At 38.2% G+C, this 26,492-nt stretch overlaps 1 protein-coding gene across 1 annotated transcript in view; it reads left to right on the forward strand.

Annotated features, from left to right (window-relative positions):
* Positions 1-26,492, forward strand: part of RYR3 (ryanodine receptor 3) — a 563,198-nt gene that overhangs the window by 303,050 nt on the left and 233,656 nt on the right. The window contains exons 42-46 of the mRNA XM_034768994.1: positions 9,964-10,237; positions 12,367-12,481; positions 17,768-17,900; positions 18,926-19,029; positions 24,595-24,730. Of these exons, the coding sequence (XP_034624885.1) occupies positions 9,964-10,237; positions 12,367-12,481; positions 17,768-17,900; positions 18,926-19,029; positions 24,595-24,730 (762 nt within the window). The remainder of the gene's footprint in view (positions 1-9,963; positions 10,238-12,366; positions 12,482-17,767; positions 17,901-18,925; positions 19,030-24,594; positions 24,731-26,492) is intronic.

Consider the following 26,492-nt stretch of genomic DNA (forward strand, 5'->3'; position numbering starts at 1 on the left):
CAGTTTTTGTCAGAGGGGTGCTCCAATCAGCGATTCCATAACGCTGCCCCCACTGCCTAGGTAAGGCTTGGGAGTCACCTAATTGGAATCAATATGAGCAAGCACTTGAAGAAGAAAAAATGGTTACTCACCTTCTTGTAGCCATTGTTCTTTGAGATGTGTTGCTCATATCCATTCCAAACACACCCGCCTTTCCCTCTGTCGGAGTAACCGGCAAGAAGGAACTGAGGAGGCGTATTGAGTGCCATGAAGGCGCTACTCCAGGGGGCTCCACAGTGGACCCGCCGGGTGCTGCTAGGGAAAAAACTTTCCGATGACTGTGCACGCGGTACGCACACACCTACTTGGAATGTATATGAGCAACACATCTCGAAGAACAACAGTTATGAGAAGGTGAGTAACCGTTTTTTATGTCCTTATACTAATACTCATAGTTTTAAAAAATAATTTAAAGGAATATGTTGCTTTAAATACTCTACATCCATTTAAATTCTTTCTAGAGTAATTAAAGGTCAGCTAGGGAATACTACAAGTATTGTCATAAATCATAATACACTAAAGCTATCAAAAGTTTTTCAGATAGGATGCTGTATATTTGTAAATTAGAAACATGTTATTACCAATTCCTAAGGCTGCTTCTACTTTTAATGGTTGACTATTAAAAACACTTCTCTGTACTTATCAGTGTTTGTTAATAATAATAAATTACTGGGGGGTCATGCTTCCAATATCTTATGTGTATCTTCAGGACTTCAGCCCTATAACGCCAAAGGTTAATCCTTCTGAATTTGTGCTAACAGCCTACAGTAAACTTAGAAAATGGTACTCCTAACAAAATGTCAGATAAGCTATCTGGGTTACTACTTCACACATATACTGACTTAGTTAGCAGCTGTGTTCACTCATACATGTCTATCTCTCATTTAAAGCTTTGTGGAAGGAGTCAAATTACAACAACCCAGGATACTTTGTAAGCAAGAAAAGATACTTGTTTACAGCACTGAAGCATAAGCTGCCACCTGTTAATGCCTCTGGAGTATTTACAGAGATAGTTAAGATGCCATGTAATGAATTTATAATTATTCAGGATTTATAAATTCAGTTTAATCATTTAGATACACATTATTATTTTTTCATATTGTCTTACAACTTGTGTTTAATGTAAGTTGTCTTCTAAAAGTAGCCTGATTATTTTTGTGGTCAGTAGATTGTATTTTTAATTGTCTTGTTACCGATGTAGTTCTTCAGTGTAGTCAAATGTTAAAATTATGTGACAATACTAGAATATAATAGAATAAAATACTGGAATAAAACTGTGTGATTAGTACTAGAATATTTTGGTCACTGAACTGCAGTTTATATTGTGTAGAGATCGTTAGAAAGTAGAAAAGCCCTTGTGTCACACTTGTAAATGATTACTATGTTGACATGGCAAAAATTACTTCAGATGAATTTTTATTTATGTCATCAATGACAACAGTGAAGAATTACATGAAATATAGGAAGAATTTCTCTGTTACATAAATGCAAACATGAAATCAATAAGGAGATGTTGTAGGGGAGCAGTGGTATAGCAGTCTGGGACTTTGCAAATGTTTGGGAGTTTTGTAGCCTTTCTGATTTTACTTTTGTATCATTTTAAAATCCATAAATGCAAATAATTAAAATCAGTAAGAGCAGATTGTGGAGAAACCATGGAGGATAATGGGGATTATAGTGGATCACAAATTGAATAAGAGTTAGCAATGTGATGCAGTTGTGAAAAAGGCTAATATTCTGGGATGTATTAACAGGAGTGTTGTATGTAGGATAGGGAGATACGTATCCAGCTCTTCTCAGCACGGGTAAGGCCTCAACTGGAATACTGTGTCGTATTCTAGGCACCACACTTTAGGAACGATGTGGACAAATTGGAGAGAGTCGAGAGGAGAGCAACACAAATTATAAAAGGTTTAGAAAACCTGACCTATGAGGAAAGGTTAAAAAAACTGCTCATGTTTAGTCCCAAGAAAAGAAGACTATGGGGAGACCTGATAAGAATCTTCAGATGTGTTAAGAGCTGTTATAAATAGTACAGTGACAACCTATAGTTGTTCTCCATGTCCACATAAGGTAGGGCAAGAACTAATGGGCATAATCTGCAGCAAGGGAGATTTAGGTTAAATATTAGTAAATACTTTGCAACTACACCTCTACCCCGATACAACGCGGCCCAATATAACATGAATTTGGATATAACGCGGTAAAGCAGCGCTCCGGGGGGTGGGGCTGCGCACTCCAGCGGATCAAAGCAAGTTCGATATAACGTGGTTTCACCTATAACGTGGTAAGATTTTTTGGCTCCTGAGGACAGCGTTATATCGAGGTAGAGGTGTATAAAGTTCTGTAAAAGGTCTCCAAGGGAGGTTGTGGAATCCCCATCATTGGAAGTTTTTAAAAACAGGTTGGATAAACACCTGTCTAAATTTACATGGTCCTGCCTCAGTTCAAGTGGCTGGTCTAGATGACCTCTACATTCCAGCCCTACATTCCTATTACTGTATGACATTAGGGGTGCGGGGGCTGGGCTGGGCTACTCTCCTGAAATTCTGTTGCAGGGGGTTGCCTTTCTAAACTTTCATGTGGGAGCCCAAATGCTATTGGGGGGGAGGGGGAGGGGGAGGGGGAGAGGGGAGCTCCACCTCCATGCAAATTGCTATGTAGTAGTGATATAATAAAATAACCTGCTTGTTTATTACAGTCACACCTCTAACACACAAACTGGAGCAGTTGCTCTCCTCAGACGCCATCTCATAGAATGAATAGATGAGAGTGCACTTTTAGAGCAGTGCGTGGGCAAGATGATGGCAGAATGCTGAGGGAAGGCAGCAGCAAGTGCCAAGATGTGTACATAACAAACTTTCTTGTTCTGCAAAAGAATTAGCATTTTCGAATAAGTGATAAAACAGGAGAATTGCATACACATTATGAAAATGATTTTTAAATGTCACTAGTAACTTAATTCAGGGGAAATGAGACTTTTAAAATATGTTTTTCAAGCTAACTCTGTCCTTTTAAACCATTTTAGTGTTGCATTTAAGAGATGTTGTATGCTAAAAATGGGATGTACTTTGCAGACTGGAACATGGTCTTCTGTACTCACCTTTTTGTTCATGCTGTGTTGATGTAACCAAATCATTGGGTTACCAGCAAAAATTAAACTTACTCTCATCCCTTCTTAAAACATTTCTTAAGCAAGCCAATTGGGGTGCCTACTTTTATCTGATCCTTCAAAATGCTACTGGTTTACATAAACTGCAGCAAATTCTGCTTTGCACTAATTAAAGAGTTGGTATCATCATTTTTGACTTTCTGTAAACCGATAAATTCCATTCTCTCTCTCTCACACACACACACACACAACACGGCAGTTAGTCTCCTTTTTTCTTGAAAGAAAACTTGCCGTTTGCTGGTCCTATAGAAAGTGAGCTGGTTTGCAGGAGAGAATGCTTCGTTAATTTCAGCAGCAGCAAATACATATTCTGTGCCTTTTCTTGCTTGGAGGTAAAGGGGAACCTGTGCATGAATATGACAGGTAGAGAAACAACAAACACCTCTTGTTGCTCTTCTGTTGACCCTCTTGCTTCTGGCTTAGATTCACCAAATGCATGCAGAGGAGACTCAGCCTCAGCCCTCCAATCTCAGCTCTGTGGTATGGGCTCTGGTCTGTCAGCGGACTCCTAGATTCTTCCCCCAGCCAAGAGGAGGGAGGGAAGAATGTGTTCTATACATCCTTGTCCATGAGGACAAATAATTGCCTTGTGTTGGCAGTGACACACAGGAATGCATGCAACATACCACTTTTGTCAGACCAACCTGGTAGGGAGCACTGTCTGACCTTGCCAGTGACAGCTAACCAAACTACAGTTTATCCTGCTATTTGCCCACAAGAGAGAAATAATATCATTTCATTGCTTCATATCTGCTTTCTCTGTTCTTGATCAAGTACCATTTCACAGTGTCTCTTCAGGACACTGTGTTGAGTGGGGCATTGTACACAAATGTAGCCATGACTATCATGGTGTCCATCAAGTTTGCACATAACCTAACTTACACCTCCTACTTTAATGAAAGCCTCTCATAATTTAGGTCTAGCTTAGAGGCACTAAACTAGTTTAAAAGAACTAAATATGATTGATAAAGCCTTACTCATTGATATAATGATTTGTTGTTTAAATGTTTTGTACATTAATTGAGTAAATGTAACAATTCATAATTATTACAACAATTACATAAATTGTTTAAATAAACATTTATACTTATGACAATCACATAAGCCTCATATTCAATTTGTAAAATGTTTTCATAGAATTATAGAAATGTAGGACTGGAAGGGCTTTAACACGTCATTAGGTTCATCCTCCTACACTGAGGCAGGACCAAGTAAACCTAGACAATCTGTGACTGGTAATTGTCCAACCTGTTCTTAAAAACCTCCAGTCATGGGAATTCCACAGTTTCCCTTGGAAGTCTATTCCAGAACTTAATTAGATTTTTTTCCCTAATATCTAACCTACATCTCCCTTGCTGAGGATTAAATCCATTACTACTTGTCCTACCTTCTGTGGATATGTAGAACAACTGATCACAATCCTTTTTATAACAGCCCTTAACATATCTGAAGACTTATCAGGGCCCTCCCTCAGTCTTTTCTCAACACTAAAAAGTGCCCATTTTTCAACCTTTCCTCATAGTCATGTGGCTATGGGTGAAGAAAATACTTGGTTTTTCATTGTAAATTTAGGTCAAATTTTGGTCTCTTTTTCATTCCTTTTTATAAAGCTTTACTATTTTCAAATTCTGTGTATTTCACTGAATATCTTTGGGAACAGACTGCCAACATATAGTGGGTGGAAAACGAAAAGTCTATATAATAAGGCACTTTAAGATCTTTTTGCTGCTTTGTTGTAGCATCTCTGATTCTAGATCATTATCAAAATGTAGGCTTGTATGCTACGCTTACTGGAATAATGCTACTGTTAGTTGTATTTCCTTAACTACTGTTTTGCTTCAGTGCAGCTAAACCATTGCTAATGAAGCACACTACATTAAAACTGGGAAGCTTGATTAAAGGAATAGATAGATCAGTGATTAGCAAAGCTCTTTGCATACAAATCTTTGTGTACTGGTAATTGGACTAGAAATCTCACTGAAACAGACTTTGCAAAATCTCCAGAACATGTTAGTTCAACCAGATCAGAAATCCCATGAGTTTTTTCAGTTCTTCACAAATATTAATATTATACTTGTGTCATATTCTGGCTGGACTCCTGAAAAGAGTACCAGCAGAGTCAGGTATTTTAATTGACATTAAAACCTTATTCAAGAACAATGAAGATAAAATCTAATCATAGTTTGATATTCATATATCTAGTATTCTCAGGTATTATGGATAACACCTGTATGTGTATATTCAGGAACTCCAGACCTTGTATGCCAGTCTGTCAGATATACTAGCTTGCAAGACTGCTATCTGTCTATGGTTGAACAGCTTTTCAGGTCTCTCTTTTGTGCTCTAAGGCTAGCCCATACAAATTACTAGTGGTGCAAAGTTGTCGTTGGGTTTTTGTTTGGTTGGTTGGGTTTTTTTTGGGTAGAACTGCTTGTTTGCAGATTGTTCTATTTGGTGATAAAGAATTTGCTTATTACAGGATAATAGATTAATTGGTGAATTCAGAAATAAACCAATTTTAAATTCATGTAAAAAAATTACTTCTCCCTCCCACCTCAATTATTTATAATGTACATAGAGGCCATTTAAGCCTCATAGCTGACTTTCTGGAGATTAGTCAACTTGAATACTAAAGATAATTTTCCAAGGATATACTTACTCTGTAAGTTTATTAGTTATTTTAAAAAAATCCATGTCTTTGGCATTTACTATACCATGTAATTTAATATATGGAGATATATGTCCCTCATAGAGCTGGAAGGGACCCTGCAGGGTCATTGAGTCCAGCCCCCTGTCTTCACTAGCAGTGACCAAGTACCGATTTTTGCCCCAAACTCCTAAGTGGCCCCCTTGAGGATTGAACTCCCAACCCCAGGTTTAGTAGGCCAATGCTCAAACCACTGAACTATCCCTCCCCCCGGATAGAGTAATGCTACTCTATCTTTTATTTCAAATGTCTTCCTCAGTAGAGCTGGGCAAGTTGCTTGGAGCAAAGATTTTTTGATAAACATAGTCCCCTTTTTCCCTTTGTGAATTATCTACAAACAGGTGGTTGTTTGTTTGTTTGTTTGTTTTTTACAGATTTGTTGTTTATTCCCTGAAATGTTTCAACAAAAAATTGTACACTGTAGATTGTGTGTGGGGAAAAAATCACAAGCAGATGCTTTACTGTTTTTTTTTTTTTTTTTTTAGCTACTCATTCTGTGTAATTGCTTACCTATGTCATATAGTAGTGTTTCTGTTTCCTTATTGGATGACCTAAGCTTTGTGAAAAAAAAGTATGATTCCCTTATCTTTCAGTGAATTATCTTTGAGCTACTGTGATTCTAATCTGTTGTGTGAACAATAAAGAAGAGATTTTCAAAACGGCCAGGAGAGAGGACTTTTGGTGTAAATACTCTTGGGAATATTTATCCATGTTAGCACTTGCAATACTTTTGCTATCCATGAACATTCTTGCAAATAAATGCTTGCTTACTGGAATCTTTGCAAATAATAAAAGAAAAGCAGTCCCCAAATACCAACAAAGCCCTTGATTTTATTTGTATGAATGATCATGAACACATTTTTGCTGTATTTGCCCAGCTCTAGTCTTAATGCTTTTAATCTTCATACCTCTCAATACATTTACTGACTTACTAATAAATCAGTACAACAGTCCTGTGAGGTAGGTGATACTAATTTTATTGTACAGGTGGGTAACCTAATGAAGTGGTATTAATTGTGTTGCCTAAAACCACTCAGAGAATCCGTATAATAATTGAGATTAGAACTCAGTAGTTCTTACATACCAATCCTACGCTCATAGTGTTAGACCAGCAGTGGGCCACATATTTAAAGGGAGTTGGGTGCCTAAATACCTTTAAAAATCTGGGGTATGGCTCTTGTTCTATAAAACATACTATATTTTAATAAAAGTTCATAATTACCCATAACAGTATGAGTTGAAAGTGCATGGTATCTCTGAAGCAGCACCGAAAACTCTAGCATTCATTCAAAGGATAAATTAAAAGGAGAGCCATAACTTATTTTTTTCCACACTGCTCAGCTAAAAACTTACTATAAACAAGCAGAGACCACTCTGAGTAGTCAGAAAGAATAGTTGCCTTATTGTTTATATAGAGTTGTTTTCACACCTCTAACTTTGCAAAACTAGCGTGTGGCAGTTTATAAGATGGAAGCTGGTCACATAAACAATTTAAAAAAATGTGGGAGGTGGGGAATTAACTCCCTGCAGGAATAAAATAATGTCTGTTATATAAAAGGGATCTTAAATTAAACTGTTCTCATATGTGCAAGGATCAACCAATCTTTTTGTTGATTGCTTTTAAAAAAATCTTTTTTCCTGGTTCATGAATTCCTTCTCCATCTTAGAACACGCCAGACAATAGAGCATCTCCTTGTGCTTCTGTTGTCATTTACACCAATGTAAACCAGGAGTTTATGCCACTACAATTATGGAATCACACTGGTGTGAGATCAGAATCTGATAATATTCCTCAAACGGAAATCATGTTGTGCTATCGAATAATGAAAGGGGTTATATCATCCCCTTATAACAGGTTCACAAACCATTTTGAGCAGGCAGAAATATATTGATCATACTTTTAGGTAAGAAAAAAATGAATGATAACTACATGCATTAGAATTGCTAAGGCTGATATTGACCAACTATTGCTGCTATCTGCTTTCAGTGGCATGTGTGACATTACTTGACAGTTCTAACCTAGCCCCTAATGGCCAGGTGTTCACATTAGAAAAATCACCATTGCAATTAGTATTATTTTTAGGGCTGTCAATTAATTGCAGCTTACTCATGTGATTAAGTCAAAAAAATTAATCGCACTGTTTAAACAATAGAAATGTATTAAATATTTTTGAATGTTTTTCTACATTTTCAAATATATTGATTTCAATTACAACACAGAATACAAAGTGTACACTGCTCACTTTATATTATTATTTTGATTACAAATATTTGCACTGTAAAAATGATAAATGAAATATTATATTTAGTTCACCTCATACAAGTACTGTAGTGCAATCTCTTTATCAGTCCTACTTCTTGCTCAGCCAATCGCTAAGACAAACAAGTTTGTTTACATTTACAGGAGATAATGCTGCCCAGTTCCTATTTACCAATGTCACCAGAAAGTGAGAACAGGCATTTGCATGGCACTTTTGTAGCCAGCATTGCAAAGTATTTACGTGCCAGATATGCTAAACATTCTTATGCCCCTTTATGCTTCAGCCACCATTCTAGAGGACATGCTTCTATGCTGATGATTCTCGTTAAAAAAATAATGCATTAATTAAATTTATGACCGAACTCCTTGGGGGAGAATTTTATGTCTCCTGCTCTGTTTTACCTGCATTTTGCCATATATTTAATGTTATAGCAGTCTCGGATGATGACTCAGCACATGTTGTTCATTTTAAGAACACTTTCGCTGCAGATTTGACAAAATACAAAGAAGGTACCAATCTGAGATTTCAAAAAATAGCTAAAGCACTCAACCCAAGGTTTAAGAATCTGAAGTGCCTTCCAAAATCTGAGATGGACGAGGTGTAGAGCATGCTTTCAGAAGTCTTAAAAGAGCAAAATTCTGATGCAGAAACTACAGAACCTGAACCACCAAAAAAAAAAAAAAAAAAAAATCAACCTTCTGCTGGTGGCATCTGACTCAGATTATGAAAATGAAATGAACTGCTTTGGATCGTTATCGAGCAGAACCTGTCATAAGCATGGATGCATATCCTCTGAAATTGTGGATGAAGCATGAAAAGACATGAATCTTTAGCACATCGGGCATGTAAATATCTTGCGATGCGGCTGCAACAGTGCCATGTGAACCACCTGTACTCACTTTCAGGTAACGTGAACAAGAAGCAGGCAGCATTATCTCCTGCAAATGTAAAAATACTTGTTTGTCTGAGCGGTTGGTTGAACAAGAAATTGGACTGAGTGGACTTGTAGGCTCTAAAGTTTTACATTGTTTTATTTTTGAATTCAATTATTTTTTGTACATAATTCTACATTTGTAAGTTCAACTTTCATGGTAGAGATTGCACTACAGTACTTATATTAGGTGAATTGAAAAATACTACCGGTATTTCTTTTGTTTTTTACAGTGCAAATATTTGTAATAAAAATAAATATAAAGTGAACACTGTACACTTTGTATTCTGTGTTGTAACTGAAATGAATATATTTGAAAATGTAGAAAACATCCAAAGTATTTAAATTAATGGTATTCTATTATTAACAGTGTGATTAATTGTGATTAATTTTTGTAATTGTTTGACAGTCCTAATTATTTTTTTAATCTCAGCGGGGAAGTGAAGAATGAATTGGCATGGCACTTAAATGTACCTCGTTACCAGTAAGGATGTTGTTGTTATCCATGTTATTGTGATAAGGCAGCATGTGGAAATTGCACTGCTGCCCATATTGTATCAGTTTGGTGACTAAGTAGAGGGCTTCATCCAACCTGCCACTTTTCACGAGCACTAATTTTCTTAAAAGTACTAAAATTAAATTCTGAATAGGGAATTTGATTTAAAAAAAATCTTTATATGACATATTGAGAAATTAGTCTGCCCGTACTCTCTTATTATGTTGTGAATGCTTCATCAGCCACTGTTAGTCATTTGAGGTTTCAAATTAATAAGTACTTTAATGCTTTGGCAGGGTTTCTTTACAATTGTTGCAGTAGTTATTAATGTTTTACATAATTTGTTTGTTATTTCAGCTACTTTGAAGGAACTCATATCCCAGACTATGGTGCGCTGGGCTCAGGAAGACCAGATCCAAGATCCAGAATTAGTCCGGATTATGTTCAATTTACTTCGTAGGCAATATGACAGCATCGGTGAGCTACTGCAGGCTCTGAGGAAGGCCTACACTATTAGTGCTGCTTCTGTGCAGGATACAATCAATTTACTAGCAGCACTAGGCCAGATTCGCTCCCTTCTCAGTGTCAGAATGGGAAAAGAAGAGGAATTGCTTATGATTAATGGATTAGGGTATGGAATTAACATAATTTTCTTTTTAAGTTATGAGTAAGGGTTTGGTAATGGGATGCAGAGCCTTTCATTTCTAGGTCACTGGCTCTAGTCTGACTCAGGTAGTATCTGAATGTCATTGCTGGTTTCAGTTGGCTCCTTGGCTGCCACTCTGAATGTATAGGCCAAAACTACCAAGGATATTATAAAGACTGAACTTGGTTTTCATATCAAAAACAGCCCCTCTGGATCAGGGTGGCAGTTAATAAAAGTATTAGTGAAATGCTGTGCTGAAGCTTTGGCTGCTGATCCCCCACATTTTACCAGCTTTGTGGATAAGTAAAGGATTTATATCTCCACTGGTGTCAGTCCAGTACCTTTCATGAACTCTAAATTGACTTCACTTCGTTTTATTTTCATTTTTTTAAGTTTAAGTGAAAAGTCATTGCTCAAGAAAGACTGTCTGATATCTTTGTAATAGGCAAGCCTTCATTAGATATTATTAGGTTGAAACCCAAAAAGCCATCTCAGTAATAATGACTGACCATATTTGAATCGGAAGAGTAGGTAGTATTGTCAGTGAACCCTTTATAAGATTATGTTTTTGAGAGACTAACCTGAAGCATCCCCTAATGAAATAATTCCATTTCTAATCCACCTCCATTGTAATTCACCTCTCTTAAGCAGTTGATTTTTGTTGGTTCCTGCAGTGGCCACTTTAGACATATTTCATTGTAGCCTGGGCCTATTGTTTTAGTCGTACATGTGTGTGACTTAGTGTGTGTGCATACAGGTCACATACATTTTAAGTAAGAATGAAATAAGAATATTTCAGATTTTAAAAATTAGAGAGTCAATTGAATGAAAATATTTTATTGAGAGAAAGAAAGCAAGATGATTGTCCTTGGAAGTATCTTCCAAGACACTTCATTAGGCAAGAATTGATACAAGCTGAACATGACAGGTTTCAGAGTAACAGCTGTGTTAGTCTGTATCCGCAAAAAGAAGAACAGGAGTACTTGTGGCACCTTAGAGACTAACAAATTTATTATGCATCCGAAGAAGTGGGCTGTAGTCCATGAAAGCTTATGCTCTAATAAATTTGTTAAGCTGAACATGGTGTTCCTTTCCCTTACAACAGATGTAAAGTTTTTCTTTATCTTCTGGTTATTTATTTTTATTATTTTATTCTGCAAATAAATTGTCCTTTCTGTTGTTGCATTTAGCAATTCAGTATATGGTACCTAGCAGATTATTGTAAGACAGTGGTTCCCAATTTGGCCCTGATCCTGCACCATTAAAGTCTATAGAAGCTTTGCCATTGATTTCAATGATCCTGGATTAAGCCTTTTGGAAATTGAGGTTGCCAGTAGCGCTTTTCGAAAGAGGTGGATCATTTCCTACTCCTTTTCCCAATCTTCTATGCTCCTCTAAAGCAGGTTTTTGTTACCGTTTTTTTCTAAAATGCCAGCAATATCCAGTGGACCATTGCATCTCTTATAGCACCAGGAAAACTATTGTGTCCTATAAAGGGTTGTGAGAGCTAGGATATGTATGAAGAGGACTCAAAGTAAAAATGTTAAAATATCCCCGCTTAAGGTGACTGTACAAAATGCATTCCAAATGTACTGCACTCCTATAGCATCTTCCCTTAAAGTACCTCAGAGTATTACAAACATTAATGATATAAACTTCAGAAACAGAGTTAGGTAAGAACTGTCACTTCCATTTTACAAATGGGAAAACTGAGGAATGGGGCAGAAGCAAGAATAGAACCACAATTCTTGACTCACGATCATGTGCTTTGACCATTATACAATGTGTCCTTTCTTCAAGGAGACCAGAAGTAAAAATTGTTTAAAGCAGTGTTTCAAGTTGGAATCAGCATATTAGATGCGTAATATTTCATATCAAATTAAAGAAAAATGATGCCAAATAAATAAATGAATAACGTTTAAGAAGTGTCAAGCATTTCCACTATTGTGATAAAAACTCAGATTTGAAAATGATCATTTTGTAATGACCTTGAAATATGAATAATGCTTTCCATTAAAAAACACAGTCTGTATTTCTGAAATATCTGTTTTGATAATTTAAATGAAAATATGATTTTTTTAAAAAATGCATTATTGACTTCTCCCCCAATTTAGGGATATAATGAACAACAAGGTGTTTTATCAGCATCCTAACTTAATGAGAATCCTTGGTATGCATGAGACGGTTATGGAAGTGATGGTAAATGTGCTTGGAGGAGATAAATCTCAGGTAATTTCCCAAGTATTTTATCATTAGTTTTATCTCTTGAATGTCAGCAAAAACCTATTAAGATGTGTAATAGGAAGCAATCTCAGGGAAAGAAGGATGCTGTTTATGGGCTATGCACACCTGTATTATTTATCTAAGTGGGATGACATCAGATATGAATTAATGTTAAGAATTGAAAGTAATTCCTTGTGATAATATAAGAAAGCTGACTAACATTATAGAAGATGATCTGTTAGGTTTGATATGAGAAACTATACCATAATGTACAATCCTCTTTTCATATAGTTCCATCTTTAGCAATAATGCATTCTGAGTGCTTTAAGGAGGTTTGTTACTATGTAAAGCTGATTTTTATACGTATGTATGTAACTGGATGTCCTTGTAGACTAAGTAGCCTCACACAGGATAAAGCATAAAATATGTGCAACTGGTAAAGGGCTGCATTGCCAACACTGAAAGCAGCTGCATGATGGGATTAATTAAAACAGTCTTAATTTTGAATTTCCAAATTCCATCTATTTGTAGGATTGTGTCTCTGCCATAATATTATTGTAATGCAGTGTTGTCTTGTTTTTTTTTGTTTTTTTGTTTTTTTTTAATTTTGTGGTAGCAAATATTTTCACTCAAGTCTATGGTGTATATGTATAAACATATAAGCAATGTGGCCTAGGGAATAGAGCACTGGATGGGGACTCAGAAGACCTGTATTCTATTCCCAGCTCTGCAACTGACCTACTAGGTGACCTTGAGCAATGCACTTCCCTCCCTGTGCATTAGTTTCCCCATCTATAAAATTAAAGACATACCCTTTATAAATTAGAGGGTCTCCTTTTCTGCTCCCAAATTATCTCCAAGTATTTGTAACTATTTGACAAGTCTGTTCTGCAAACAGTGCACTTTTAATGTAAACACTCAAATTCTTGCTAAGATTTTTAGGCATTTTTTTTCTGTGAACGTTCTTGAAAATAAAAACTTTCTGCCTAAATATATGCAAAGAAAAGGGGTCTTGAGTACTAATGAAGTACATTTGCAGGTTTTATTCTCAGGATATTTGCATTTTTAAATGTTTATTTTTGTTTGTTTGTTTTAGTCACCTAACACTAGTCAGGACCTCATCTTTGCTTCCTATCAGAAAGACAGCACCTCCAATAGCACAAAGTCCTCTAGCACAGTATTGAGGCATTGATTAATTTAATTGGGAACAAGGAAAAATAGAAAGAGAGAGAGAGAGAGAGTGGTATGGCCCACGTAGACCTTTGTTAAAGAGAACATCAATCCAGTGATTTATTGCTGTGGTTCTCAACCTTTCCAAACTATTGTACCCTTTTCAGGAGTCTGATTTGTCTTGCATACCCCACGTTTCATTTCACTTAAAAACTACTTGCCTACAAAATCAGACATAAAAAAGACAAAAGTGTCACAGCCACACTATTACTGAAAAACTGCTTATTTTCTCATTTTACCATATAATTATAAAATAAATCAATTGAAATATAAATATTGTACTTACATTTCAGTGTGATACTTAAGCCGGTTTTTCACTTGTGAGCCTTGTCTGAAGCCCAAGCCCCAGGCAGCGGGGCTGAAGCATGTAACTTAGCTTTGTGGGACCCCCTGTGGCATGGGGCCTGGGGCAGTTGCCCTGCTTGCCACCTCCTAATGCCGACTATGCACTTGTGATCCCACTAAACCTCTCCCGTGATCCCATTGTGGGCTGCAAACCCACGTTGAGAAACTCTGATCTAGATTGTGTACCCCTGGTTGAGAACCCCTGATTTATTGTAGCTCTGAATCAAATAAAAGGATAGTGGTAGCCCAAGTATATTTTCAATATTTTGCTTAGCAGGCAGGCTATCATTGTAAGAAACCTAAAATGATGTATGTCACCGTATGGAATACGTAATACAAATTATGAAAAGATATAAAGAAGATTGAGGGAAAACAAAATTGTTGCTGGCAGTTATTAGAAGGTGGTGTAGTCATATCAAAGACTTCACAGGAAAGCTGAAGGCTTGACTTACACTGATGTTCACCACAATTGTTAATCGAGGTAGTGAGAACTTTGAGCACACTAATTTTTTTATTTTACTTTTTATAAAAAGAAAGAGAAAAAAATCAAAATCTAAGGCCTAAGAGAGCAAGAACTGTGGTCTTTAACTGTGTTAAAAATAAAGTTAGTGAGAAACATAATCCCTACATCTTTGAAACAAGCAAGGAGAATGCAGAAATCATGCATCGATTCAGGAGCCCTAGAGGGAGGGGATATGTCACAGATAAGGACCTCCATGTATTGTGAGAGACAAGGTGGGTGAGGTAATATCTTTTATTGGATCAACTTCTGTTGGTCTCTCTCATCAACAGAAGTTGGTCGAATAAAAGATATTACCTCACCCACCTTGTCTCACTAATATCCTAGGACCAACACAGTTACCACTACACTTCATTCAGGTATTGTGAGAGTAATGCTCTACTAGCTTGAGGCAATGAATAAAATGTGCCATCTTAATAAACTAAAAGTCTCAGACTACTGTTCAAACATTGATTTTTGTCAGTGCTAACAAATTCAGTGGGAGGACTTTGGGAGGTAAGCCATGAAATTTATTAGATCGTGCAGTATGTTGGCTTCTATCTGATCTTTGCTGGACTCAGAGTTTGCCAAAATGCAGCTTGTTTTTGGATGCCATTGCTAGTGGTCGAGAGAGATACAATTTTGAATAACGCACAGTCAGCTTTGACAGTAGTTGCCCAGTTATCTACCCATTAATTATATAAATATGTTTACAACACCTCTGTTGGAAACCGTATTTGACATTTGGAAGCCCCCTTATGACATCTGAAATGAAGAAGTAGAAACGTGACCATCCTTTATTTTTTGCTAGTGTATCTGTATGACAAAATTCATTCTACCCACTTTGGAAACCCAGCCTGTGGAGGGGCACATTTCCTGGCTTTATAGGTGTATGTCATACAAATATAGGACCTGATTCTGATCTCATGCTGGTTTTACATAAGTGAGAGGAGAATCAAGGTCCAGAAATGCTCAAAATTACATGTTAATGGATTCCAATGTGCATGCATTGCAAAATATACAGTATTCAAGACAGTGGGGCAAATCCTCAGTTGGTGTAAATTGCCATAGCTCCATGAAGTTAATGGAACTATGACCATTTACAGCAGCAGCGAAACAGCCCCTGTGGAACTGCCGGTGTGTGAAAAGAATTTGTTTTAACTGCCAGTACCGCAGAATATGTCGTAGACATAACTTTAGGAGACTGACTGATCAGTGTGGTATTTTTCTGCCTGCCCATTGAAAAATATAACTGTTTGCTTAGTATAACAGCTGTAGAAGATCAATGTATTAAGCTGACAGAGGGAAATAAGCTAATAGTTTCTGGTACTGACCAGACTTGCCCTGTAAGTTGGATGTAGCGGAGTCTTACTGTTCTCATGCTTTTACTACCAGATGTATTAGTACTTCAGAGATTTCACCTCAGTAATTACAGTATATGCATAATAAACCTGAGATTTTCATGTGGCTTTGATCCAGAATGATTTTTTTTTATTTATTCTTTAACAAAGATTTGATGCCAACAGGAAAAATTTCATTGGGGACAGAAAAGCAAGTTTTTCCAAGTTTGTTCCCCCCAGGAAAATATTTTGGACCATTTTTATAATGATGTTCTTTATTTTATTTTTCAGTAACAAAGTAACAATTCCTCACCTACAGAACTATTTTTCATTTTAACAGATGCAACCCCCCAAAATATTAAATGTCATCATGAACATTAAAAAAACCCCAAATTTGTATTTTATGTATTACTTCGTAAGTAGTGGGAATTTTTTCACAGTTCTGTCATCCAATGAATAAGGGGATTGCTTGTTGAAAAGAATCACCACCATTTTTTAGGAATATGAACATTGGTTATTATACAAACCCCTGAATTTTCTAGTTCCAATGCTTACAATCAGTACCATGTTCTCTGTTATGCTGTTATTACTTCTGATTATTATTGACTTAGTCCGAACCCATTCTTTACCTGAACTATGAATAATAGGTGGCATCGAAGAAGCCCTGCTGCCTACGTAGATATTAGCAGCCATGTTGTCATTTTGTCGGGAGTAAATGCAACCACAACAAATAAAATAAAAGTTGAACTAATTAAATATATATATTATATTGCGCCCTGAAAAGGAATGAATTCCAATGATGCCTCAGCCTCCAGATGGGAGTGTCTTGCTGCTGGTCCTTAAAAGTTCAGACAGGGGAGGGAAAGGTCTGCAAGAACCTCAGGTCTGACCTAGAGATGCACGATCTAGAAAGAACTCAGCTTGATTTTCAGATCTCAGTTTGAGTTTGCAGCAATAGCAGTTAGAAAAACATCTTGTTACTTCTAAACTTAGTTAATTTGACCTGAAATCATCTCTACACAAAAATCTTGAAACTTCATAATGTCTTGGTTATCTTGGAGACTGCCTCACTGCAATAGTCTGAATGCATTTATTTGCCATTTTAAAGCCTAAATTCATATCCTGTTATAATTTAAGATCTTAAGTGGAATGTTTATTTAAAAGTATTGCAGTTAGGGTGACGATACAGCAAGTGTGAAAAATCGGGACAGGGGGCAGGGCGTAATAGGAGCCCATATAAGAAAAAGACCAAAAAATCGGAACATCTGGTCACCCTAATTGCAGTAAATCTTTAAAAGTTTTCATATTGTGGCTCTTAAAACTTGAAACTGTTCACTATGAAATATATTTAAGAAACCTTTTTCGTGCTGATTTGTAAATGGAAAGTTGTATTGTTTTATTAATAGCTCCACATAGTGGGAGTGCCTAATGACAGTTTTGCAAGGATAGAGGTATTGACCCCAATTTTCTAGACAAAGTCCAATTTGTTTAATTGTTTGTCTGCTTAATACCCTTGTTGACTGAATTGGAGAACTTATTCTTCATTTCTCCTCCATTTAAAAGCAAAAAATCTTGTGTAGTGCAGAATGGCTGCTGCTTTGCACCTAGGGTTACCAATTTTCTAATCACACAAACCCCCAACGCCCCACTCACTCTAGCCCCCCTCCCTCTGTCACTCACTCTCCCTTGAAGGTGCAAGGAAGTCTTTTTCTTTCTTTCCTTTTTTTTTCCAGACTAACTGGGGTTAAGGCATGCATGTAAGAGCCACTGACTACATTGGTCCTATCATAAAAATGTTGTGTTAGGAATACATGAAGAAGAATCTGTGCAGCATTGGTAATTAACATATTTAGTTGCTTTGTCAATTTTCTTCTTTAGCAGATCGCTTTTCCTAAGATGGTGGCAAGCTGTTGTCGGTTCCTGTGCTACTTCTGTCGAATCAGCCGCCAAAACCAAAAGGCCATGTTTGAGCATCTAAGTTACTTACTGGAAAACAGCAGTGTTGGGCTTGGTATGTCATGTAACTTTAACTGCTGAAAGCAACTCCCATGGATATTGCAATATCGCAAGATTGCCATCTGACTTGTTTATCAAGCTGAGGCATGGTATTGTGAGGACCTCTTTGAAGTTTAAATACAATTATTGGATTAATGTTAATGAAAAACATAGTTTTCTATCTTTCTATCATTAGACTTCTGTGAATTGGATTACAATCAGAATAATCTAAAGCTGGGTTATTTAAACATAATGAAAGAGTTAGGAAGAAAACCATATTACTTGATGCCCCTTACCTTTGATACAGTCATTTCTGGAAATTAAAGATTTAATTTAACCCTTATAATAATGCTGGTGTCTTTAGTATGCCAACTAAATGAATGGTTAGGAAGGTGTGTATATATATTATTATATTATTATTTTAAAAGTTTGTAATGCAAAGATCCTTCCCTGAAGTGCAACCATATGACTTGAAGTTTCATATTCTACCCCCAAAGCCTGGAAGTGCATAGTTCTTTATTTTAGTATGCTTTAGATTGTGTGGCCCAAGAAAAAATGACTTTCTTATTACCAACCTACGAGTAAAATAAAGAAATAGTAGGTGATAGTAAGACATGAAACACAATGTTCCAACCAGGTATACACATTTTTAAACAGTTGAGATGATCTTCTGATAGCACTTCACACTCTCTAGAGTTATAGAATGAAAATTTTCCCTATGCTGAGGACATATAACTTTTTCTAAAGTTCACTGTTTTTATGAGTTGTTATCCCAGGCTGCTTTGTCTGTATCTTCAAAACAGTAAAGCAGTGTATATAGGTCCTGAATCAGCACAGAACTTAAGCATGTACTTAAGTCCATCCCTACTCAGTAAAGCACTTAAGCTTTGCTTTGTTGAGTTGGGACTGTAAAACGTACTGTATATGAATATATTTGAGTATGACCTAGATTACAGTGTAACTGCTGCCCTCTGCTGCACAACTTTCATTAGTGCAAACTAAATAATTTTAATTACTATATATTACCATATTTTTCTCCAGCATCTCCTTCTATGAGGGGTTCCACTCCACTAGATGTTGCAGCTGCCTCTGTAATGGACAATAATGAGCTTGCACTAGCTTTGGAAGAGCCAGACCTGGAAAAGGTAAGTGCTTACTATTAGCTTATTTTATTTTATTTTATTTTGCTCTATGTCCTTTCTTTCTCCTTCTAGTCAGATCATGCCATAATAAAGTTGGGGTTTTGCAATAAAGGTTTATTAATTATTTGATTACGCTGCAACAATCCCTTTCTCATCTTGTAGTAATGTAGGGCAGAGGGGCAATCTTCCTGACTCCTCTTATTTATAGTTGTTAAAGAGCAGCATGATATTAAGAGCAGGCTAACTGCTCCAATTCTATGTTCTTTTTATAGCAAACCCATGTAATTAGTTATTAAGGGTAGGGTAAAATAAAAGATCTTTAAAATAGGTATTGTTTTAAATAGGCATGCATGAACTGGATTTGCCTGATTTGAAATCTACTTGAATATTGGAATTCTAAAAATTTGAAACATTATTGGTTTTTGTGCTCCAAAAAGCTGTCTTGGAATTTGAAGTCTTCAAACATGCACCAGTAATCTGCCCCAAATTGGAGCAACTCACTTTTTGCCTTGTTGATGCCCGATCCTTACTTACCCTAAATGTCTTTTTTAAAGTAAAATTTAAGCAAGCTAGGATTGCATTTCTAATTTCTTCAGTATCCCCTGATTAAATTCCCAAATATTATGTGATTACATTCCATTGTATATTTAGTATGAAACTCAATAGAACAAACAAATTATAGACAATGCAGGAAGTTATGTCTATAGCGAAGGCTGCCTGACAGTTCCCATTATAAGTTTCAGAGTAACAGCCGTGTTAGTCTGTATCCGCAAAAAGAAGAACAGGAGTACTTGTGGCACCTTAGAGACTAACAAATTTATTAGAGCATAAGCTTTCGTGGACTACAGCCCACTTCTTCGGATGCATATAGAATGGAACATATAATGAGGAGATATATATACACACATACAGAGAGCATAAACAGGTGGGAGTTGTCTTACCAACTCTGAGAGGCCAATTAATTAAGAGAAAAAAAGCTTTTGAAGTGATAATCAAGCTAGCCGAGTACAGACAGTGTGATAAGAAGTGTGAGAGTACTTACAAGGGGAGATAGAGTCAACGTTTGTAATGGCTCAGCCATTCCCAGTCCTTATTCAAACCGGAGTTGATTGTGTCTAGTTTGCATATCAATTCTAGCTCTGCAGTCTCTCTTTGGAGTCTGTTTTTGAAGTTTTTCTGTTGTAATATAGCCACCCGCAGGTCTGTCACTGAATGACCAGACAGGTTAAAGTGTTCTCCCACTGGTTTTTGAGTATTTTGATTCCTGATGTCAGATTTGTGTCCATTAATTCTTTTGCGTAGAGACTGTCCGGTTTGGCCAATGTACATGGCAGAGGGGCATTGCTGGCACATGATGGCATATATCACATTGGTAGATGTGCAGGTGAACGAGCCCCTGATGGTATGGCTGATGATAAGATAAGAGATAAGTCTCTACTTTCAAGTCTTATAACTTTGCAAAACTAACTATTTGGGTTAAAATTTTCCATGACAGGTATATGTCTCAAGCTAATTTTTTTTTTTTAATTTCAGCTGAAATGGTCAAGCTGCTTCCCAAATGAGATTTAGGGAAAGTACGTTGCTTTGTCCATGTTAAAAATAATAATAATTAATAATAAATCTTTCAGCTATTTAAGTGAGAAGCTCTAGTCACTAGTGCCTCCTTGCTTTGAAACAGGGACTTGAAAGTAGGCTGTGATGGGATCGCTTTGGTCTCAGGGATATATCATATGTTGTTCCTGTGAAAATTCATCCGAATTTGGCCAAGATATAAGCATCTGAAAAATCACAGTTCTCACCTGCTCAGTGAAGACTTTTTAAAGTTGACAACTAAATTTTTCAAAGATCCTGTCTATTCTGGGCATGCTCCCTCCTGAGGCTGCAGAGGTGCAAGGTCATGCTGGCAGGGTTGGAGTGGCATGCTCTTCAAAATGACATCCATGTCTGGTTTTATCTCAGTATTGGATGGGGGACAGACTACTCAAAAAGACGACTGTCCAGTTTAAAATCAGACAAATGGCCTGGGTAAGGCTGCAGTGTGTGTGGGAGGAGGGTGTTAGGTGCTAGGAGCAGAGGGGAAGGGGAGCCGGAACCAGGGGGGGTGGAAAAGCAGAAGGGGTGGGGCAGGAATCAGGTGGCAAGGTGGTGGATAGGAGCAGAGCGGGACAAGATAAGAGCTGCAGGGGTGTGGCAGCTGGTAACAGCAGAGAAGGAAGGAAGTAGTAGGGAGTTGGGGGTTGGATAGGAACAGTGGATAGAGGGTGTGGGAGAGAAGCTGGGGAGAAGAGGGTGCATGGGCACAGAAGGGAAGGATGCAGGGAGTGGGTAGTTGGTGAGGAATCAGGTGGAGAAGAGGTCAGGAGTCTGAGCCTTTGGGTACGAGCAGAAGGGGAAGCGAATGGGGACAGGAGACAGGGTGTAGGCATGGACGAGGAATAGAAGAGGATGGGGCAGATCTAGATGGCAATGAGGAAGAGCGAATAGGCCAGAGCGGGTGGATAAGAACAAAGGGGGAGTGGGGCAGGTGGTGGGGGTAGATAGGAGCAGAAAGGGATGGGAACAGGACCCCGGGTGATGTGGGGGTTTATAACCACTTGAACATATTCTGCTCTAGAAACTGGAATTGGACCCAGGTTTCCTAAGTCTTTACATTCCTTGCTGTCAGCAAATATCTGTGAAACCGACTGCCAAAATGTCTTATTTCCCTCTACTGGTTGGTCCACATAGATCAGTGTTTCTCAAACTTCTTTTTTCGCGGACCACTTGAAAATTGCTGAGTGGACCACTTAATGATCTTTCCAAATGTTGTTTGTACTGTTAGCTAAGTATTGTAAAGCGTTTTGGATAAAAGCGCTATATTAAAAAAACCTTAATAATAAAAGCACGCACTCTTACCTTTTTAATGTGATGGATGTGCCCTCTCTCCCCAACCGCGGCAGCCCCTGCGCTGGGACTGGGAAAGAGGAGGGTCTCTCCCTGGCAGCCACAGCCCTGGAGCTGGGGAAAATCGCCTCTTTCTCTGGTCATCGCAGCCCTGCACGTCCCAAATTCCCCCCACCCCTGTTCTCACCCCACTGCCCCCTCCCACCTACCTCCTATTCCCCCAAGGCCACCACCTTACCTTACATGTGCGTCTTCTCAGGGGCCAGGCATCTAGATATTGAAGCCATGCCTGTGTGGCTCCACTAATTAGGTGGGTGGCCCTTCATTCTCTCGTGTGCGGCCACCATGGGAACCTTAGAGGGGACTATCCACGGACTACCTGAATGGAATTCGCAAACCACTGGTGGTCCACGGACCACAGTTTGAGAACCTCTGACACAGAGGATAGCCTACTGCTATTAAATTACTCTATTAGTTCAAGTGGCAGAGGTCTGTGCTGTGAATTGAAAGGTCCAGCTCCTACTGATGACCCATGTGGGGATCAGTGTGATTCCACATGCTGTAATTTCTGTTCTCATTTTGCTTTTAAAAAAATTTAGGAAATTACATGCAAAAATATGTGAAAAGAACATTAAGGTTGCAAAGTCAAGTACTCAAAAGTTAGGAAATGCTAAAGAGGATGGACCATCTTCTGGGAATCAATCAAGATTGTATAATAAATAACATTGTCTATGGGATCTCAGTCTCACTGGTTGCAAAGTTGGAAGGCATGAAGTGAAAATGCAGGAGATTGCAGGAAGAGAAAGGATGGTCTAGTGATAAAGGCAGTCAAAGGCTGCCCTACAGAATTGGATTCTATCCCTGCTTTTGCCGTAGAGTTCCTATGTGATACTGAGCAAGTCATTTAAGACAAAATTTCTTGTGGTTGCTATGTGTGTCTTGTTTTCTGGTAGCCCAACTTGAGACATTTGGGTCCACATGCACAGAAGTGCTGAGTGCTCACAACAGTAACTGAAGTCGGTTGGAGCTGTGTTTTGAACATATAAAATGCTATAAAATTGTCAAGTACTCTGAAAAATTAGGGCTTATGTGTCTCAATTTGGGCACCCAAAATTAGGTGACATTTTTGACAATTTTGGTCTTAATCCCTCTGTGCTTCAGTTCCCCATGTGTAAAATGGGAATAACAACACTGCCTCCTGTTACAGCAGTGTTCTGGTGCTAAATTCATTAATGTTTGTGAAGTGTTTAGATATTAGAGTGATGAACACCATATTAAAACCCATGAGGAAATTAATAATTGTGTATTCAATGCACGGTTTGGATGGTGTGCAGTAAATAAGGCCACACATGATTAAGATAAAATGAAATATTGATTATATATTCGGTGAGCACTGTCCATCCTGTATACTGAGGCAGAAGTCCTGTGGGGAAAAAAATGAGTTCATGTAATTAAAGATGGTATAAGGCGTACAGCTGGGGGTGGGACTGGGAGTGCAAATTAAGATTGAACATGCAACCTTAATTTTGACCTTTTCCAAACTTTTGAGTGCGTGACTAACAACCTTAACATTCTTTTAATATTTTTGTATGTATATATAATATATATTAATTAGAATTAAGGAATATAGTGAAAAATTATTAGCCCACAGCTTGATGGTTGAGCCCTACACTGGGATAAAATACTCAAAGCAATGGTTTTCTATCATAAATATACTATTTGAAAAATCCTAGGAGAGAGAACTACTGCTTCTCTTTCCTTCTTTTCCTCCCTTCCTTACCATCTCAAATTATCCTGCAGTATGGTACACATTAGAAGTTAATAGTAAAATTCTATGGCCCATGTTTTGAAGGAGATAAGACTATTCACTACATCTTACTATAAATTAACTTCCAACCTCTTCTTAAAGGTTCATCTAGTAGTTTTTGACATTTATCTTAGTAAGTAACATTACATTTGGTATCTATAGATTACAGAAATTCTAATTTGATTCTGGATGGATCTTTAGACTTTTTCAATTGTATATTGATCAATTTTTTGAAGAGTTTGAATATTTGTACTTCCATTTAGTTTGTTTTACCCTAATTATTATAATTCCCCAAAAAAGTCTGATTATGAAATCTCAGCCCTTTTGAATATCAACATTTCCATTGCATAGGCAGGATCAGGGTTTCACCCAGAAAGTTTAACAGCATTGTTTCACATTAGGTAACCTTGGATGTGGCAGGAATTTTGCTCTTGCTATGAGTTAGGAATCCAAAACAAGTTCTTAAGTTGTTAAATTTTTGTTTCCTAACTTTCTCTCTACAGTTTATTTAATATAAGGGGGAAAAATCAGACTTTCACAGTTCTTGATTCTTTGATTTTTCACCTCCAAAATTAAGACTCTGCCAATTGTTTTATGGATATTCTGATCATGTAAATAGGCCGTCTTAAAAATAAAAAGGCTTTAGGTTTTTCATTATTTGATACAGAAAACTAAGAGCTAGAAAAATAAATTGATGCAATGTTAAGCATAACCACATTGTTTCTCAGAGGCAGGTCAAACCATTTGCTATATAAAAATATCTTGTAATTTATTTCTGATGCTCTATTTTGTTTCAAACATTGATAACATTATTAGAAATGTATTTCAAAACTAAAACATAACAAATGTTTAATACTACAAATGCTTATATTTAACAGGTTGTCACCTACTTGGCTGGTTGTGGACTTCAGAGCTGCCCTATGCTGGTAGCTAAAGGATATCCTGACATTGGATGGAATCCAATAGAGGGTGAACGTTACCTATCATTCTTAAGATTTGCTGTTTTTGTTAACAGTAAGTTTAAATCTTTGGTATCTTGATTATCGCCAGAGATGTTTTCTTAAATGTTTTAAGAAAACCTCATTTTTTACACATTTCTCTATCAGTAAAATCTAAATCTTTGAGTTATTTAAAGTATACTGTCTCTTTTCAAATGTAAGATTACTAGTGTGTTCCCTCCTTTATGTAATTATCATCATCTTCATAATTGTTATTTAACTGTATTTTTTCTTATATCACATCTTTTAATGCTCTTGCAAACTTTAGTTATTTAATAAAGTCTGGGAATACCTTCTTAAGGTAGGTAAATAAAATTATATGAATTTTAGTGGTGGGTAAACTGAGGTGCCGAGAGGTTAATGACAGTGTTTCAGGACGCACAGCGACTTCCAGCAACTGAACCGCATTAATGTTACCACTATGAGCGTTATACGCATGTCAAAGTGTAACTGTGCCACTTTGTGATGCAAAATGCAGAATTATATTATAATATATCACAGTGAAGTATTTTTGTGTGAGTTTAGTGTTTGTGAAAGATGCTGGATAAACAATATTGAAGAATTTAGTCATCTCTTCTTTCTGTTGCCTGCCAATGTACCTTAATCCTGAAGCGAAGAAACAAACTCTAGAAGAGAAAAAGTAGTTCCTTCTCAATGTTCATTCATTTCTTGGACCCTTGGCTGAGACTGCTGATGAAGCTCACAGATAGCAGTTGGTGCTTGAGAATATGTCTACACTGCATGCTTCTTTAAGCAGCATGTAGTGTACATAAACATAGCTCCCCCAGCCCAGGTATGAATAGCAGCATTGACTGGGGGAGACCTGGCTTAGGAGAGTAAAGACATGCCCGAGTACACACCCTACCTGAGAGGGGGGCAAACTACGGCCTGCGGGCCACATCCGGCCTGCGGGCCCCTCCTGCCCAGCCCCTGAGCTCCTGCCCCAGGAGGCTAGCCCTTGGTTCCTCCCCTGCTGTCCCCCCACCCCTCAGCCTCAGTTTGCCCCGCTGCAATGCTCTGGGCGGCGGAGCTGCGAGCTCCTGGGGCAGCGCAGCTGCGGAGCCCGGCCTGACCCGGTGCTCTGTGCTGTGTGGTGTGTGGCTGGCTCCAACCAGGTGGTGCAGCTGCCTGTCCTGGCGCTCTGGGCAGTGCGGCTGTGGTAAGGGGGCAGGGAATAGGGGGGGTTGGACAGAGGGCAGGGGAGTTCAGGGGGATGGCCAGGGGGCAGGGGTGTGGATAGGAGTCAGGGCACTCAGAGGGCGGGTAATTGGGGCGGGGTGGGGGGGCAGTCAGGAAGGAGTGGGGGTTGGATGGGGTGGCGGGGGAAATCAGGGGCAGGGGTTCTGGGGGCGGTCAGGGGACAGGAAAAAGGGGTGGTTGGATGGGGCTGGAGTTCCGGGGGGGGCCATCAGGGAACGGGGAGGTTGGATGGGGCAGGAGTCCTGGGGGAGCCATCAGGGGGCAAGAAGCAGGAGGAGTCAGATGGGGGCGGGGCCCAGGTCATGCCTGGCTGTTTGGGGAGGCACAGCCTCCGCTAACTGGCCCTCCATAGAATTTTGGAAACCCGATGCGGTACTCTGGCCAAAAAGTTTGCCCGCCCCTGCCCTACATGGCTCTCTACTTGCCCAAGCTGTGCTTCCCATCTACACTGCTATTTTTTAGCAGTGTAGTGTCCCACAACTTCCTCGCTGATGGAGCCCTTCCTCACTGGAGGGAAAGACTCAGGCAGTGGGAAAAGACGTTGTTAGCTCCCCATTGGTGGAGCCCTTCTCCTCAGC

Source organism: Trachemys scripta, chromosome 4, assembly GCF_013100865.1.
Source record: "Trachemys scripta elegans isolate TJP31775 chromosome 4, CAS_Tse_1.0, whole genome shotgun sequence".
In the NCBI taxonomy this organism is placed as follows: Eukaryota; Metazoa; Chordata; order Testudines; family Emydidae; genus Trachemys; species Trachemys scripta.